Source organism: Oncorhynchus keta, chromosome 8 (assembly GCF_023373465.1).
Source record: "Oncorhynchus keta strain PuntledgeMale-10-30-2019 chromosome 8, Oket_V2, whole genome shotgun sequence".
NCBI classification, from domain to species: domain Eukaryota; kingdom Metazoa; phylum Chordata; class Actinopteri; order Salmoniformes; family Salmonidae; genus Oncorhynchus; species Oncorhynchus keta.
Window position 1 is genome coordinate 43,702,110 of NC_068428.1, and position 13,499 is coordinate 43,715,608.

General features: G+C 46.2%; 1 protein-coding gene and 1 long non-coding RNA gene across 2 annotated transcripts in view; one reads left to right on the plus strand and one right to left on the minus strand.

The window, feature by feature from the left end:
- Positions 1 to 3,305: 3,305 nt before the first annotated feature.
- The window catches only part of elp3 (elongator acetyltransferase complex subunit 3), a 38,722-nt gene continuing 28,528 nt past the window's right edge, over positions 3,306 to 13,499 (minus strand). The window contains exons 11-14 of the mRNA XM_052524338.1: positions 12,419 to 12,509; positions 11,087 to 11,380; positions 10,615 to 10,696; positions 3,306 to 4,115 (exon numbers count right to left, since the gene is read on the minus strand). Coding sequence (XP_052380298.1) covers positions 4,030 to 4,115; positions 10,615 to 10,696; positions 11,087 to 11,380; positions 12,419 to 12,509 — 553 coding nt within the window. The 3' untranslated portion in view covers positions 3,306 to 4,029. The remainder of the gene's footprint in view (positions 4,116 to 10,614; positions 10,697 to 11,086; positions 11,381 to 12,418; positions 12,510 to 13,499) is intronic.
- On the plus strand, positions 8,887 to 10,600 carry LOC127931478 (uncharacterized). The gene is made up of 3 exons (XR_008141370.1): positions 8,887 to 9,881; positions 9,962 to 10,380; positions 10,464 to 10,600. It is a non-coding gene; the product is annotated as an uncharacterized LOC127931478 (long non-coding RNA).

Genomic DNA, 13,499 nt, shown 5'->3' on the forward strand with positions numbered 1-13,499 from the left:
ACCAATCATTAGGCTCTGTGGTCAATCATTAGCCAATCATTAGGCTCTGTGGTCAGCCAATCATTAGGCTCTGTGGTCAACCAATCATTAGGCTCTGTGGTCAACCAATCATTAGGCTCTGTGGTCAACCAATCATTAGGCTCTGTGGTCAGCCAATCATTAGGCTCTGTGGTCAACCAATCATTAGGCTCTGTGGTCAACCAATCATTAGGCTCTGTGGTCAGCCAATCATTAGGCTCTGTGGTCAACCAATCATTAGGCTCTGTGGTCAGCCAATCATTAGGCTCTGTGGTCAACCAATCATTAGGCTCTGTGGTCAGGCTCAATCATTAGGCTCTGTGGTCAACCAATCATTAGGCTCCCAATCAATCATTAGGCTCTGTGGTCAACCAATCATTAGGCTCTGTGGTCAACCAATCATTAGGCTCTGTGGTCAACCAATCATTAGGCTCTGTGGTCAGCCAATCATTAGGCTCTGTGGTCAACCAATCATTAGGCTCTGTGGTCAGCCAATCATTAGGCTCTGTGGTCAACCAATCATTAGGCTCTGTGGTCAACCAATCATTAGGCTCTGTGGTCAACCAATCATTAGGCTCTGTGGTCAGCTCTGTGGTCAATCATTAGGCTCTGTGGTCAACCAATCATTAGGCTCTGTGGTCAACCAATCATTAGGCTCTGTGGTCAGCCAATCATTAGGCTCTGTGGTCAGCCAATCATTAGGCTCTGTGGTCAAATCATTAGGCTCTGTGGTCAGCCAATCATTAGGCTCTGTGGTCAGCCAATCATTAGGCTCTGTGGTCAGCCAATCATTAGGCTCTGTGGTCAGCCAATCATTAGGCTCATTAGTCTGTGGTCAGCCAATCATTAGGCTCTGTGGTCAGCCAATCATCATTAGGCTCTGTGGTCAGCCAATCATTAGGCTCTGTGGTCAACCAATCATTAGGCTCTGTGGTCAGCCAATCATTAGGCTCTGTGGTCAGCCAATCATTAGGCTCTGTGGTCAGCCAATCTGTCTGGGTCAACCAATCATTAGGCTCTGTGGTCAACCAATCATTAGCCAATCATTAGGCTCTGTGGTCAACCAATCATTAGGCTCTGTGGTCAACCAATCATTAGGCTCTGTGGTCAACCAATCATTAGGCTCTGTGGTCAACCAATCATTAGGCTCTGTGGTCAACCAATCATTAGGCTCTGTGGTCAACCAATCATTAGGCTCTGTGGTCAGCCAATCATTAGGCTCTGTGGTCAACCAATCATTAGGCTCTGTGGTCAGCCAATCATTAGGCTCTGTGGTCAGCCAATCATTAGGCTCTGTGGTCAGCCAATCATTAGGCTCTGTGGTCAGCCAATCATTAGGCTCTGTGGTCAACCAATCATTAGGCTCTGTGGTCAACCAATCATTAGGCTCTGTGGTCAACCAATCATTAGGCTCTGTGGTCAGCCAATCATTAGGCTCTGTGGTCAACCAATCATTAGGCTCTGTGGTCAGCCAATCATTAGGCTCTGTGGTCAGCCAATCATTAGGCTCTGTGGTCAGCCAATCATTAGGCTCTGTGGTCAACCAATCATTAGGCTCTGTGGTCAGCCAATCATTAGGCTCTGTGGTCAGCCAATCATTAGGCTCTGTGGTCAGCCAATCATTAGGCTCTGTGGTCAACCAATCATTAGGCTCTGTGGTCAACCAATCATTAGGCTCTGTGGTCAACCAATCATTAGGCTCTGTGGTCAGCCAATCATTAGGCTCTGTGGTCAACCAATCATTAGGCTCTGTGGTCAGCCAATCATTAGGCTCTGTGGTCAACCAATCATTAGGCTCTGTGGTCAACCAATCATTAGGCTCTGTGGTCAACCAATCATTAGGCTCTGTGGTCAACCAATCATTAGGCTCTGTGGTCAACCAATCATTAGGCTCTGTGGTCAACCAATCATTAGGCTCTGTGGTCAACCAATCATTAGGCTCTGTGGTCAACCAATCATTAGGCTCTGTGGTCAGCCAATCATTAGGCTCTGTGGTCAACCAATCATTAGGCTCTGTGGTCAACCAATCATTAGGCTCTGTGGTCAACCAATCATTAGGCTCTGTGGTCAGCCAATCATTAGGCTCTGTGGTCAACCAATCATTAGGCTCTGTGGTCAACCAATCATTAGGCTCTGTGGTCAGCCAATCATTAGGCTCTGTGGTCAGCCAATCATTAGGCTCTGTGGTCAACCAATCATTAGGCTCTGTGGTCAACCAATCATTAGGCTCTGTGGTCAACCAATCATTAGGCTCTGTGGTCAACCAATCATTAGGCTGTTTTTGTTTGACCCAAAGACATGACTGAAACAGGAACCAACTTTGCCATGATTCATGTATAACGCGGATATATACAAATGAATGTGATGTTTGAGGCTCTCTCTCACTAGTTTATTGTACAATGTGTACACATGTGACTTCAGTTTGTGATTGTATGATATCGGTGTTGGAGACATGTTTATTTCAACATTATATAAAGAACCACTTTTATAAACAAGTGTTGTTGTTGTTCTGAGCGTTGCTGTTGGAAAACCACACTAGTGTCCGACTTCCGTCTGTCGCGTACAAACATCCCCCGAAATCACCCCTCCGCTTTCTTCTACAGCCGGTTGCTTTGACCTTACCACTTAAACGTGCCCATGGTCTCCACGTAAAAAGAGGTTTCACAGTTACAACGAGGGTCAGTTTTTTGTCAGCCATTTTTCAAATGACAGGCCTCCTTTTATGGAGAGCGGTTACATCCCAAATGTTACCCTGTTCCCAATAGGGCTCTGGTCAAAAGTAGTGCACTATGTAGGGAATAAGATGCCATTTGGGAATACAGTCAGTGGGCCACTCAGTCGGTGCTCAGTTGACTGAGGACTGATAGAGATGTAATTGGACTGGCTTCGTGTGTCAAATGAAGCAGTAAAAACCGTCAGAGTTCTCATCATCTGGGGTCTCCTGAGGAACACAACCTCTGATAGGCTACTCTAGATTCTAGAACACATTATCATAGGAAGTGCTGCCATGGTGATGGAGGCAGCTATTTTTTTTTAACCTCAAATGGCTTTTCAGAGTTGGAGAGACAAAGGCTGATTTTTGTTAAAAATGTCCTATTCTTTAGTTTATATTTCTCTACTCTGTTTTTGACTGGAAACTCATGCAGTATAATTAGAAACATGTTTATCTTATCAACACAGGCATTCTCTGACAGACAAGTACATTTGTCTTTTGTATTTAGCAGAAGCTCTTATCGAGAGTAAACACATTCAATAACAAAGCAAGGGCAAAAAAGTGACAGTTGAAATTATATAACTGTTAAATATTTTATTCCATGAAACCAAAACAGCTTTCTGAGCAGTGAAAGGGATTTTAACTGAAATCTTAAGTCCAACAACCAAAACAAAAGTAACATTTGTTGTAAATAAAAAACAAAACAGCAAAAAACATGGGATAGGATTAACAGAGGGTTTAAAAATAAACGTACGCAACACTATTATTCCATTTCCTGCCCTATAAAAACATCTGTTCAGAGACAGAGAGAAGACTTCCCCCACCGGCTGACAAATTATACAGTGCCAAGTCTGTTAATGAACACCGATTCATACTGGTGGTCTTCCTCAACTCACTGATAACATGGTGAACTTAAAAACATGACGCCAAACAGCCTCCTCGTTATCTCATGAAGCTGGACGAGACTCTTCCAAAGTGAACTACAGCTTAATAAATGACCGAGGACGCACAGACCACTGGTTCATCAAGGTGACTCTTATGCTGTTCCCACTCTGGGTAGAAGTGACTCTTTTATGCACAGATCTAGGATCAGCTTCCTCCAAACTGACCTATTCACTCCGGCCCTCTGATACCACAAGCATACCCAAAACAAGAGTGGTTCATGTATTGTCATGCATGTACTATGCAGTGTCTCCAAAGTAACAATCATGTACTAGTAACAAATAAATATATTTTTTTGTCTGGTGTGTGTCTTGGTAAAATAATTATAATAAAAACACGTTAATTCCCAAGTCCGTCTACAGACACGCCTCCAGGTGTTTCACCATATACGGTCCCTCCAGCTCATAACCCAGCTTCCTGTAGTAGTTCCTAGTTCCCACACCTGAAACACAGAAGTTAGATAGAGACATGGGTTGATGGGGAAATGTTATCACGCAATCTAGTCTCGACAAAGAACCAACTGTCTGTGTGCGTGTTAATTAATATCTTACAGAGTGCTTTTCCACACCAATGGGTGTAAAAATCAATGAAGAAATCAAATGTATTTTATAAAGCCCTTTCTACATCAGCAGATGTCACAAAGTGCTTTACAGAAACCCAGCCTAAAACCCCAAACAGCAATGCAGATGTAGAAGTACTCCCCAAAGAGCTTCACTTGCTGAAATTATGTTTATTAATGATTTGGCAAAATAAATGAAACAGTTCAATATGGGTGTAAGATATGATGAAATGATAAGCATCCTACCATATGCTGACAGTGGTGTAAAGTATTTAAGTAGTACTTTAAAGTATTTAAGTAGTACTTTAAAGTATTTTTTACTTAAGTTGTTTTTTTGGGTATCTGTACTCTACTATTTATATTTGGACTATTTTTACTTCACTACATTCCTAAAGAAAATAAAATATATTTTTTACTCTCTACATTTTCCCTGACAGCCAAAAGTATGTTACATTTTGAATGCTTAGCAGGACAGTAAAATGGTCCAACTCACACCCTTATCATTCCTACTGCCTCTGATCTGGGGGACGCACTAAACTTCCTTTGTAAATGACGTCTGAGTGTTAGTGTATAGCCCCTGGCTATACATAAATATAATAACACTTGTGGCTTCCCGGGTGGCGCAGTGGTCTAAGCCACTGCATCGCAGTGTCACCGAACACTGAGTCTCGAGCCCAGGCTCTGTCACAGCCGGCCTAGCGTCACCCGAGTTAGGGAGGGTTTGACCCGGCAGGGATATCCTTGTCTCATCTCGCACTAGCGACTCCTGTGGCGGGCCGGGCGCAGTGCACGCTGACAAGGTTGCCAGGTGTACGGTGTTTCCTCCGACACATTGGTGCGGCTGGCTTCCGGGTTGGATGTGCGCTGTGTTAAGAAGCAGTGTGGCTTGGTTGGGTTGTGTTTCGGAGGACGCATGGCTCTCGACCTTCGCCTCTCCCGAGTCCGTACAGGAGTTGCAGCAATGAGACAAGACAGGAACTACTAACAACGGGATACCGTGAAAAAGGGGGTGTTTCAACCGTTTGCTGCCCACACCCCCGACTAGCATCACTACTCTGGACGGTTCTGAAGTAGAATATGTGGACAACTACAAATACCTAGATGTCTGGCTAGAATGTAAACTCTCCTTCTAGAGTCATTAAACATCTCCAATCCAAAATCAAATCTAGAATCGGCTTCGTATTTCACAACCAAGCCTCCTTCACTCACGCTGCCAAACATACCCTCGTAAAAGATCCTCGACTTAGCTTCCAACACTCTACTCAGCAAACTGGATGCAGTCTATCACAGCGCCATCTGTTTTGTCACCAAAGCCCCATATACTATCCACCACTGCGACCTGTATGCTCTAGTCGGCTGGCCCTCGCTACATATTCGTCGCCAGACCCACTGGCTCCAGGTCATCTATAAGCCTATGCTAGGTAACGCTTTGCCTTATCTCAGCTCACTGGTCACGATAACAACACCCACCCGTAGCACGCGCTCCAGCAGGTATATCTCACTGGTCGTCCCCAAAGCCAACACCTACTTTGGCCGCCTTTCCTTCCAGTTCTCTGCTGCCAATGACTGGAACGAATTGCAAAAATCGCTGAAGCTGGAGACTTATATTTCCCTCACTAACTTTAAACATCAGCTATCTGAGCAGCTAACCTATCGCTGCAGCTGTACACAGCCCATCTGTAAATAGCCCACCCAACTACCTCATCCCCATATTGTTTTTATTTACCTTTTCTGCACTTTTGCAGACCAGTATTTCTACTTGCACATCATCATCTGCTCATCTATCACTCCAGTGTTAATTTGCTAAATTGTAATTACTTCTTTACTAATTCGCTACTATGGCCTATTTATTGCCTTACCTCCTCACACCATTTGCACACACTGTATATAGATTTTCTATTGTGTTATTGACTGTACGTTTGTTTATTCCAGGTGTAACTCTGTTGTTGTTGTTGTTGTTGGTGTCACACTGCTTTTGCTTTTATCTTGGCCAGGTCCTAGTTGTAAATGAGAACTTGTTCTCAACTGGCCTATCTGGTTAAGTAAAGGTTAAAAAATAAAAATAATAAAAGATTAAAATAACAGGGGACACGGGCTGGAAACCCTGTGAGGTGAGATGGAAGAAGGCGTGTATGGTGAGACTTTGGAATAGACTGTTGGATATGCCAACTGACAGAATAGCCAGCAAAGTTTTTAAATGTGATCTCGAAGAAATAGATATTGAAATGTATTTGATCCTCTATTGCCTTTTCTACCACGATACACTTGTCCTTATTCTAGAAAAGCCCACCGTACAGTGCCTTAGAAAAGTATTCACACCCCTTGACTTTTTCCACATTTTGTAACATTACAGCCTTATTCTAAAATAGATTAATTAAATCTACACACAATACCAAATCATGACAAAGCAAAAACAGGCTTAGAATCTTTAGCAAATTTATTAAAAAAAAAAGAAACAGTAATATCTTATTTACATTAGTATTCAGACCCTTTGCTCGAAGACTCAAAATTGAGCTCAGGTGCATCCTGTTTCTATTGATCATCCTTGATATGTTTCTACAACTTGATTGGAGTCAAAATTCAATTGATTCGACATGATTTGGAAAGGCACATACCTGTCTATATAAGGTCCCACATTTGACAGTGCATGTCAGAGCAAAAACCAAGCCACGAGGTTGAAGGAATTGTCCGTAGAGCTACGAGACAGGATTGTGTCGAGGTATAGATCTGGGGAAGGGTGCCAAAACATTTCTGCAGCATTGAAGGTCCCCAAGAACACAGTGGCCTCCATCATTCTTAAATGGAAGAAGTTTGGAACCACCAACTCTTCCTAGAGCTGGCCGCCCGGCCAAACTGAGCAATCGGGGAGACTGTTCTTGGTAATGGAGGTGACCAAGAACCCGATAGTCACTCTGACAGAGCTTCAGAGTTCCTCTGTGGAGATGAGAGAACCTTCCAGAAGGACAACCATCTCTGCAGCACTCCACCAATCAGATCTTTTATGGTAGAGTGGCCAGACGCAAACCACTCTTCAGTAAAAGGCCCATAACAGCCCACTTGGAGTTTGCCGGAGAAAGATGCTTTGGTCTGATGAAACAAAGATGTACCTATTTGGCCTGAATGCCAAGTGTCACGTCTCGAGGAAACCTGTCACCAACTCTACGGTGAAGCATGGTGGTGGCAGCATCGTGTTGTGGGGATGTTTTTCAGCAGCAGGGTCTCGGAGACTAGTCAGGGTCGAGGGAAAGATGAACAGAGCAAAATAAAGACATCCTTGATGAAAACCTGCTCCAGAGCGCTCTGGACCTCAGACCGAGGAGAAGGTTCAACTTCCAACAGGACAACGACCCTAAGCACACAGCCAAGACAACGTAGGAGTGGCATAAATCTCTGAATGTCCTTGAGTGACCCAGCCAAAGCCCGGACTTAAACCTGATCAAACATCTCTGGAGAGACCAGAGAATAGCTGTGCAACGATGCTCCCCATACAACCTGACAGAGAAGAATGGGAGAAACTCCACAAATACAGGTGTGCCAAACGTATAGCTTCATACCCAAGAAGACTTGAGGCTGTAATCACTGCCAAAGGTGCTTCAACAAAGTACTGAGTAAAGGTTCTGACTACGTATGTAAATGTGATCTAACTTTTTTATTTTTTTAAATTCTAAAAAACTGTTTTAATTTGTCATTATGGGGTATTGTGTGTAGATTGATGAGGGGGAAAAAACGATTTAAAACATTTTAGAATAAGGCTGTAACGTTACAAAATGTGGGAAAAGTGGAAGGGGTCTGAATACTTCCTGAATGCTCTGTATATACCCTGGAATTATGTGGCTGAGCCATGAAGAGAAACTGAAATGTGTTTATGTTCATTGTGTATTTCTGTTTACAGGATTTTTAGAAAAAGCCTGGATTAAAATAAAAAGAGCTCCTGGGAGGAGAGAGAGAGATAAGACCCTCTACTGCTCCTAGGAGGAGAGAGAGAGATATGACCAGCCATCTACTGCTCCTAGGAGGAGAGAGAGAGATATGACCAGCCATCTACTGCTCCTAGGAAGAGAGAGAGAGATAGAGAGAGATAAGACCGTCCGTCTACTGCTCCTAGGAGGAGAGAGAGAGATAAGACCGTCCGTCTACTGCTCCTAGGAGGAGAGAGAGAGAGAGAGAGAGAGAGATAAGACCGTCCGTCTACTGCTCCTAGGAGGAGAGAGAGAGAGAGAGAGAGATAAGACCGTCCGTCTACTGGTCCTAGGAGGAGAGAGATAAGACCATCCGTCTACTGCTCCTAGGAGGAGAGAGATAAGACCATCCGTCTACTGCTCCTAGGAGGAGAGAGATAAGACCATTCGTCTACTGCTCCTAGGAGCGAGAGGGAGCGATAAGACCATCCGTATACTGCTCCTAGGAGGAGAGAGATAAGACCATTCGTCTACTGCTCCTAGGAGGAGAGAGATAAGACCATTCGTCTACTGCTCCTAGGAGGAGAGAGATAAGGCCATTCGTCTCCTGCTCCTAGGAGGAGAGCGATAAGACCATTCGTCTACTGCTCCTAGGAGGAGAGAGATAAGACCAGACGTCTACTGCTCCTAAGCATGGAGGAGATAGAGAGAGATAAGGCCATTCGTCTACTGCTCCTAGGAGGAGAGAGAGAGATAAGACCATTCGTCTACTGCTCCTAAGCATGGAGGAGAGAGATAATACCATCCTTCTCCTAAGCATGGAGGAGAGAGATAAGACCAGACGTCTCCTGCTCCTAAGCATGGAGGAGAGAGATAATACCATCCTTCTCCTGCTCCTAAGCATGGAGGAGAGAGATAATACCATCCTTCTCCTGCTCCTAAGCATGGAGGAGAGAGATAAGACCAGACGTCTACTGCTCCTAGGAGGAGAGAGAGAGATAAGACCAGACGTCTACTGCTCCTAGGAGGAGAGAGAGAGGTAAGACCAGACGTCTACTGCTCCTAGGAGGAGAGAGAGAGGTAAGACCAGACGTCTACTGTTCCTAAGCATTGAGGAGAGAGATAATACCATCCTTCTCCTGCTCCTAAGCATGGAGGAGAGAGGTAAGACCAGACGTCTACTGCTCCTAGGAGGAGAGAGAGAGATAAGACCAGACGTCTACTGCTCCTAGGAGGAGAGAGAGAGATAAGACCAGACGTCTACTGCTCCTAAGCATGGAGGAGATAGAGAGAGATAAGACCATTCGTCTACTGCTCCTAAGCATGGAGGAGAGAGATAATACCATCCTTCTCCTGCTCCTAAGCATGGAGGAGAGAGATAATACCATCCTTCTCCTGCTCCTAAGCATGGAGGAGAGAGATAAGACCAGACGTCTACTGCTCCTAGGAGGAGAGAGAGAGATAAGACCAGACGTCTACTGCTCCTAGGAGGAGAGAGAGAGGTAAGACCAGACGTCTACTGCTCCTAGGAGGAGAGAGAGAGATAAGACCAGACGTCTACTGCTCCTAGGAGGAGAGAGAGAGGTAAGACCAGACGTCTACTGTTCCTAAGCATGGAGGAGAGAGATAATACCATCCTTCTCCTGCTCCTAAGCATGGAGGAGAGAGGTAAGACCAGACGTCTACTGCTCCTAGGAGGAGAGAGAGAGATAAGACCAGACGTCTACTGCTCCTAGGAGGAGAGAGAGAGGTAAGACCAGACGTCTACTGCTCCTAGGAGGAGAGAGAGGGATAAGACCAGACGTCTACTGCTCCTAGGAGGAGAGAGAGGTAAGACCAGACGTCTACTGTTCCTAAGCATGGAGGAGAGAGATAATACCATCCTTCTCCTGCTCCTAAGCATGGAGGAGAGAGATAAGACCAGACGTCTACTGTTCCTAAGCATGGAGGAGAGAGATAATACCATCCTTCTCCTGCTCCTAAGCATGGAGGAGAGAGATAAGACCAGACGTCTACTGCTCCTAGGAGGAGAGAGAGAGATAAGACCAGACGTCTACTGCTCCTAAGCATGGAGGAGAGAGGTAAGACCAGACGTCTACTGCTCCTAAGCATGGAGGAGAGAGGTAAGACCAGACGTCTACTGCTCCTAAGCATGGAGGAGAGAGGTAAGACCAGATGTCTACTGCTCCTAAGCATGGAGGAGAGAGATAAGACCAGACGTCTACTGCTCCTAAGCATGGAGGAGAGAGGTAAGACCAGACGTCTACTGTTCCTAAGCATGGAGGAGAGAGAGAGATAAGACCAGACGTCTACTGTTCCTAGGAGGAGAGAGAGAGATAAGACCAGACGTCTACTGTTCCTAAGCATGGAGGAGAGAGATAAGACCAGACGTCTACTGTTCCTAAGCATGGAGGAGAGAGATAAGACCAGACGTCTACTGTTCCTAAGCATGGAGGAGAGAGAGAGAACGATAAGAGACCCACCTGAGATGACGGCTAGTTTCCCAGAGCCATGTTCTTCTCTGGCGATCCTCTCTGCTTCTTCCATCAGCATCATGCCAAAGCCCTGCAAACAGGAGGAACAAATGACAAGACAACATCAAGCACAGAGCTTAACAAAAACTCAGAGACTTAACAGAGAGAAGGACAGCTTAACAAAAACTCAGAGACTTAACAGAGAGAAGGACAGCTTAACAAAAACTCAGAGAGACTTAACAGAGAGAAGGACAGTGATTCAGTTCATTTTAAAAACACACGATTCGACTTAACAAAAAGGTCATGATGATGTTGAGTAGCTAGTAATATATGAATAGTGCTGAGGTCATGATGATGTTGAGTAGCTAGTAAAATATATGAATAGTGCTGAGCAGGAATAAAATCTTGAACTGTAGTTCTACAGTTGTCCAGGACCAGGGTGTGTGTGTGTGTGTGTGTGTGTGTGTGTGTGTGTGTGTACCTGGTGTTGGAACTTGCTGGGGTCTCTGCTACTGACAGGAACCACGCTGCCGTAGACGTGCAGCTCACGGACGATAGACACGCCCCCTTTGAGCTCAGGGCGAAATGATTGGGCGGAACAACGCCGGAGACGCAGCAGACCAATCAGAATGTCCTGTTCTGGGTCCTCGTAGGACAGGAAGGTTTCCCAGCCACCGTTGGCCACGTAGTCTCTACGAATCAGCTCCACCTGGTAGGGACGCACTTTGTGATGGATCTCCTGGATTCCCACTTCTCTTGTTCTCACATCTCGACACTAGTGGATGAGAGAAAGACGTTATGATCATGTATTCTAACTCGCTAACTACCACTCCGTATGCCCTAACATTGGACTGTAATTACATTTTATACACACACACACATTATTGTAAACCGGGTAGTTTAGATCCTGGATTCTGATTGGCTGAAACAGCATTCCAGCCATGTGTATATCAGATTATATATATTTTGGGTGTGACGCAAAACTACTTGTTTACTGTTCTATTTACGTTGGTAACCAGTTTCTAATGGCCAATATACTACACCCCCTGGGGCCCTACTGCTTCAATATACTACACCCCCTGGGGCCCTACTGCTTCAATATACTACACCCCCTGGGGCCCTACTGCTTCAATATACTACACCCCCTGGGGCCCTACTGCTTCAATATACTACACCCCCTGGGGCCCTACTGCTTCAATATACTACACCCCCTGGGGCCCTACTGCTTCAATATACTACACCCCTGGGGCCCTACTGCTTCAATATACTACACCCCCTGGGGCCCTATTGCTTCAATATACTACACCCCCTGGGGCCCTACTGCTTCAATATACTACACCCCCTGGGGCCCTACTGCTTCAATATACTACACCCCCTGGGGCCCTACTGCTTCAATATACTATACCCCCTGGGGCCCTATTGCTTCAATATACTACACCCCTGGGAGCCCTACTGCTTCAATATACTACACCCCCTGGGGCCCTACTGCTTCAATATACTACACCCCCTGGGGCCCTACTGCTTCAATATACTACACCCCCTGGGGCCCTACTGCTTCAATATACTACACCCCCTGGGGCCCTACTGCTTCAATATACTACACCCCCTGGGGCCCTACTGCTTCAATATACTACACCCCCTGGGGCCCTACTGCTTCATGATATACTTGGTAGTTTGGATCCTGGATGCTGATTGGCTAAAACAGCATTCCAGTCGTGTGCAAATAAAACAAATTGTGTTCTATTTGAGAGTGAACGCCACGCCTCCCCTCTGGCCTTATTTTATACATTTTATTTGCAGTGTATTTCCTCACCTCTGTACCCATATCTTTCATTCTGGCCAGGGCCAGCTCTCGGAGGTTACCATGCTCCACCCCAGAGCTCACCAGAGGCATGGGGATGTCCCTGAGACAGAGACGCAGAGACCGATACATCAGTGTACTGTACATAAAGGGCTTTAGGATGGTCTTATCCCCTTAGTTCCAGTGAAGGGAAACCTTAATGCTACAGCATACAGTGACATTCTAGACGATTCCAACTTTGTGGCAACAGTTTGGGAAGGCCCTTTCTTGTTTCAGCATGACAATGCCCCCTGGTACAAATCAAGGTCCATACAGAAATGGTTTGTCGTAATCGGTGTGGAAGAATTTGAATGGCCCGCACAGAGCCCTGACCTCAACCCCATCGAACACCTTTGGGATGAATTGGAACACCGACTGTGACTAAAGGCTAATCGCCCCAACATCTGGGCCCACCTCACTAACTCTCGTGGCTGAATGGAAGCAAGTCCCCGCAGCAATGGAAAGTGGAAAGCCTTCCCTGGAGAGTGGAGGCTGTTACAGCAGCAAAGGGGGGAGGGGGGACCAACTCCATATTAATGCCCATTATTTTGTAATGAGATGTTCCACAAGCAGGTGTCCACATACTTTTGGTCAGGTAGTGTATTTCACTGTCTCTGGTCATAAGATAAATAGGAATTGGTGCAGGCAGCAAGATGACTGTCCCCCCTTTTCTCAGCGGAGGGGAGAGAGGGAGTTAGGGGAGAGAGGGAGGGGAGAGAGGGAGGGGAGAGAGGGAGGGGAGAGAGGGAGGGGAGAGAGGGAGGGAGAGAGGGGAGGGAGGGAGGGGAGAGAGGGAGGGAGGGAGGGAGGGAGAGAGGGAGGGAGAGAGGGAGGGGAGAGGGAGGGAGTTAGAGAGGGGGGAGAGAGGGAGAGGGGAGAGAGAGGAGGGAGAGAGGGAGGGGAGAGAGGGAGGGAGAGAGGAGGGAGGGAGGGAGGGAGAGAGGGAGGGGAGAGAGGGAGGGGAGAGGGGAGGGAGGAGGGAGAGGAGGAGGGAGGGAGAGAGGGAGGGGAGAGGAGGGAGGGAGAGAGAGGGAGGGGGAGAGGGAGGGAGAGG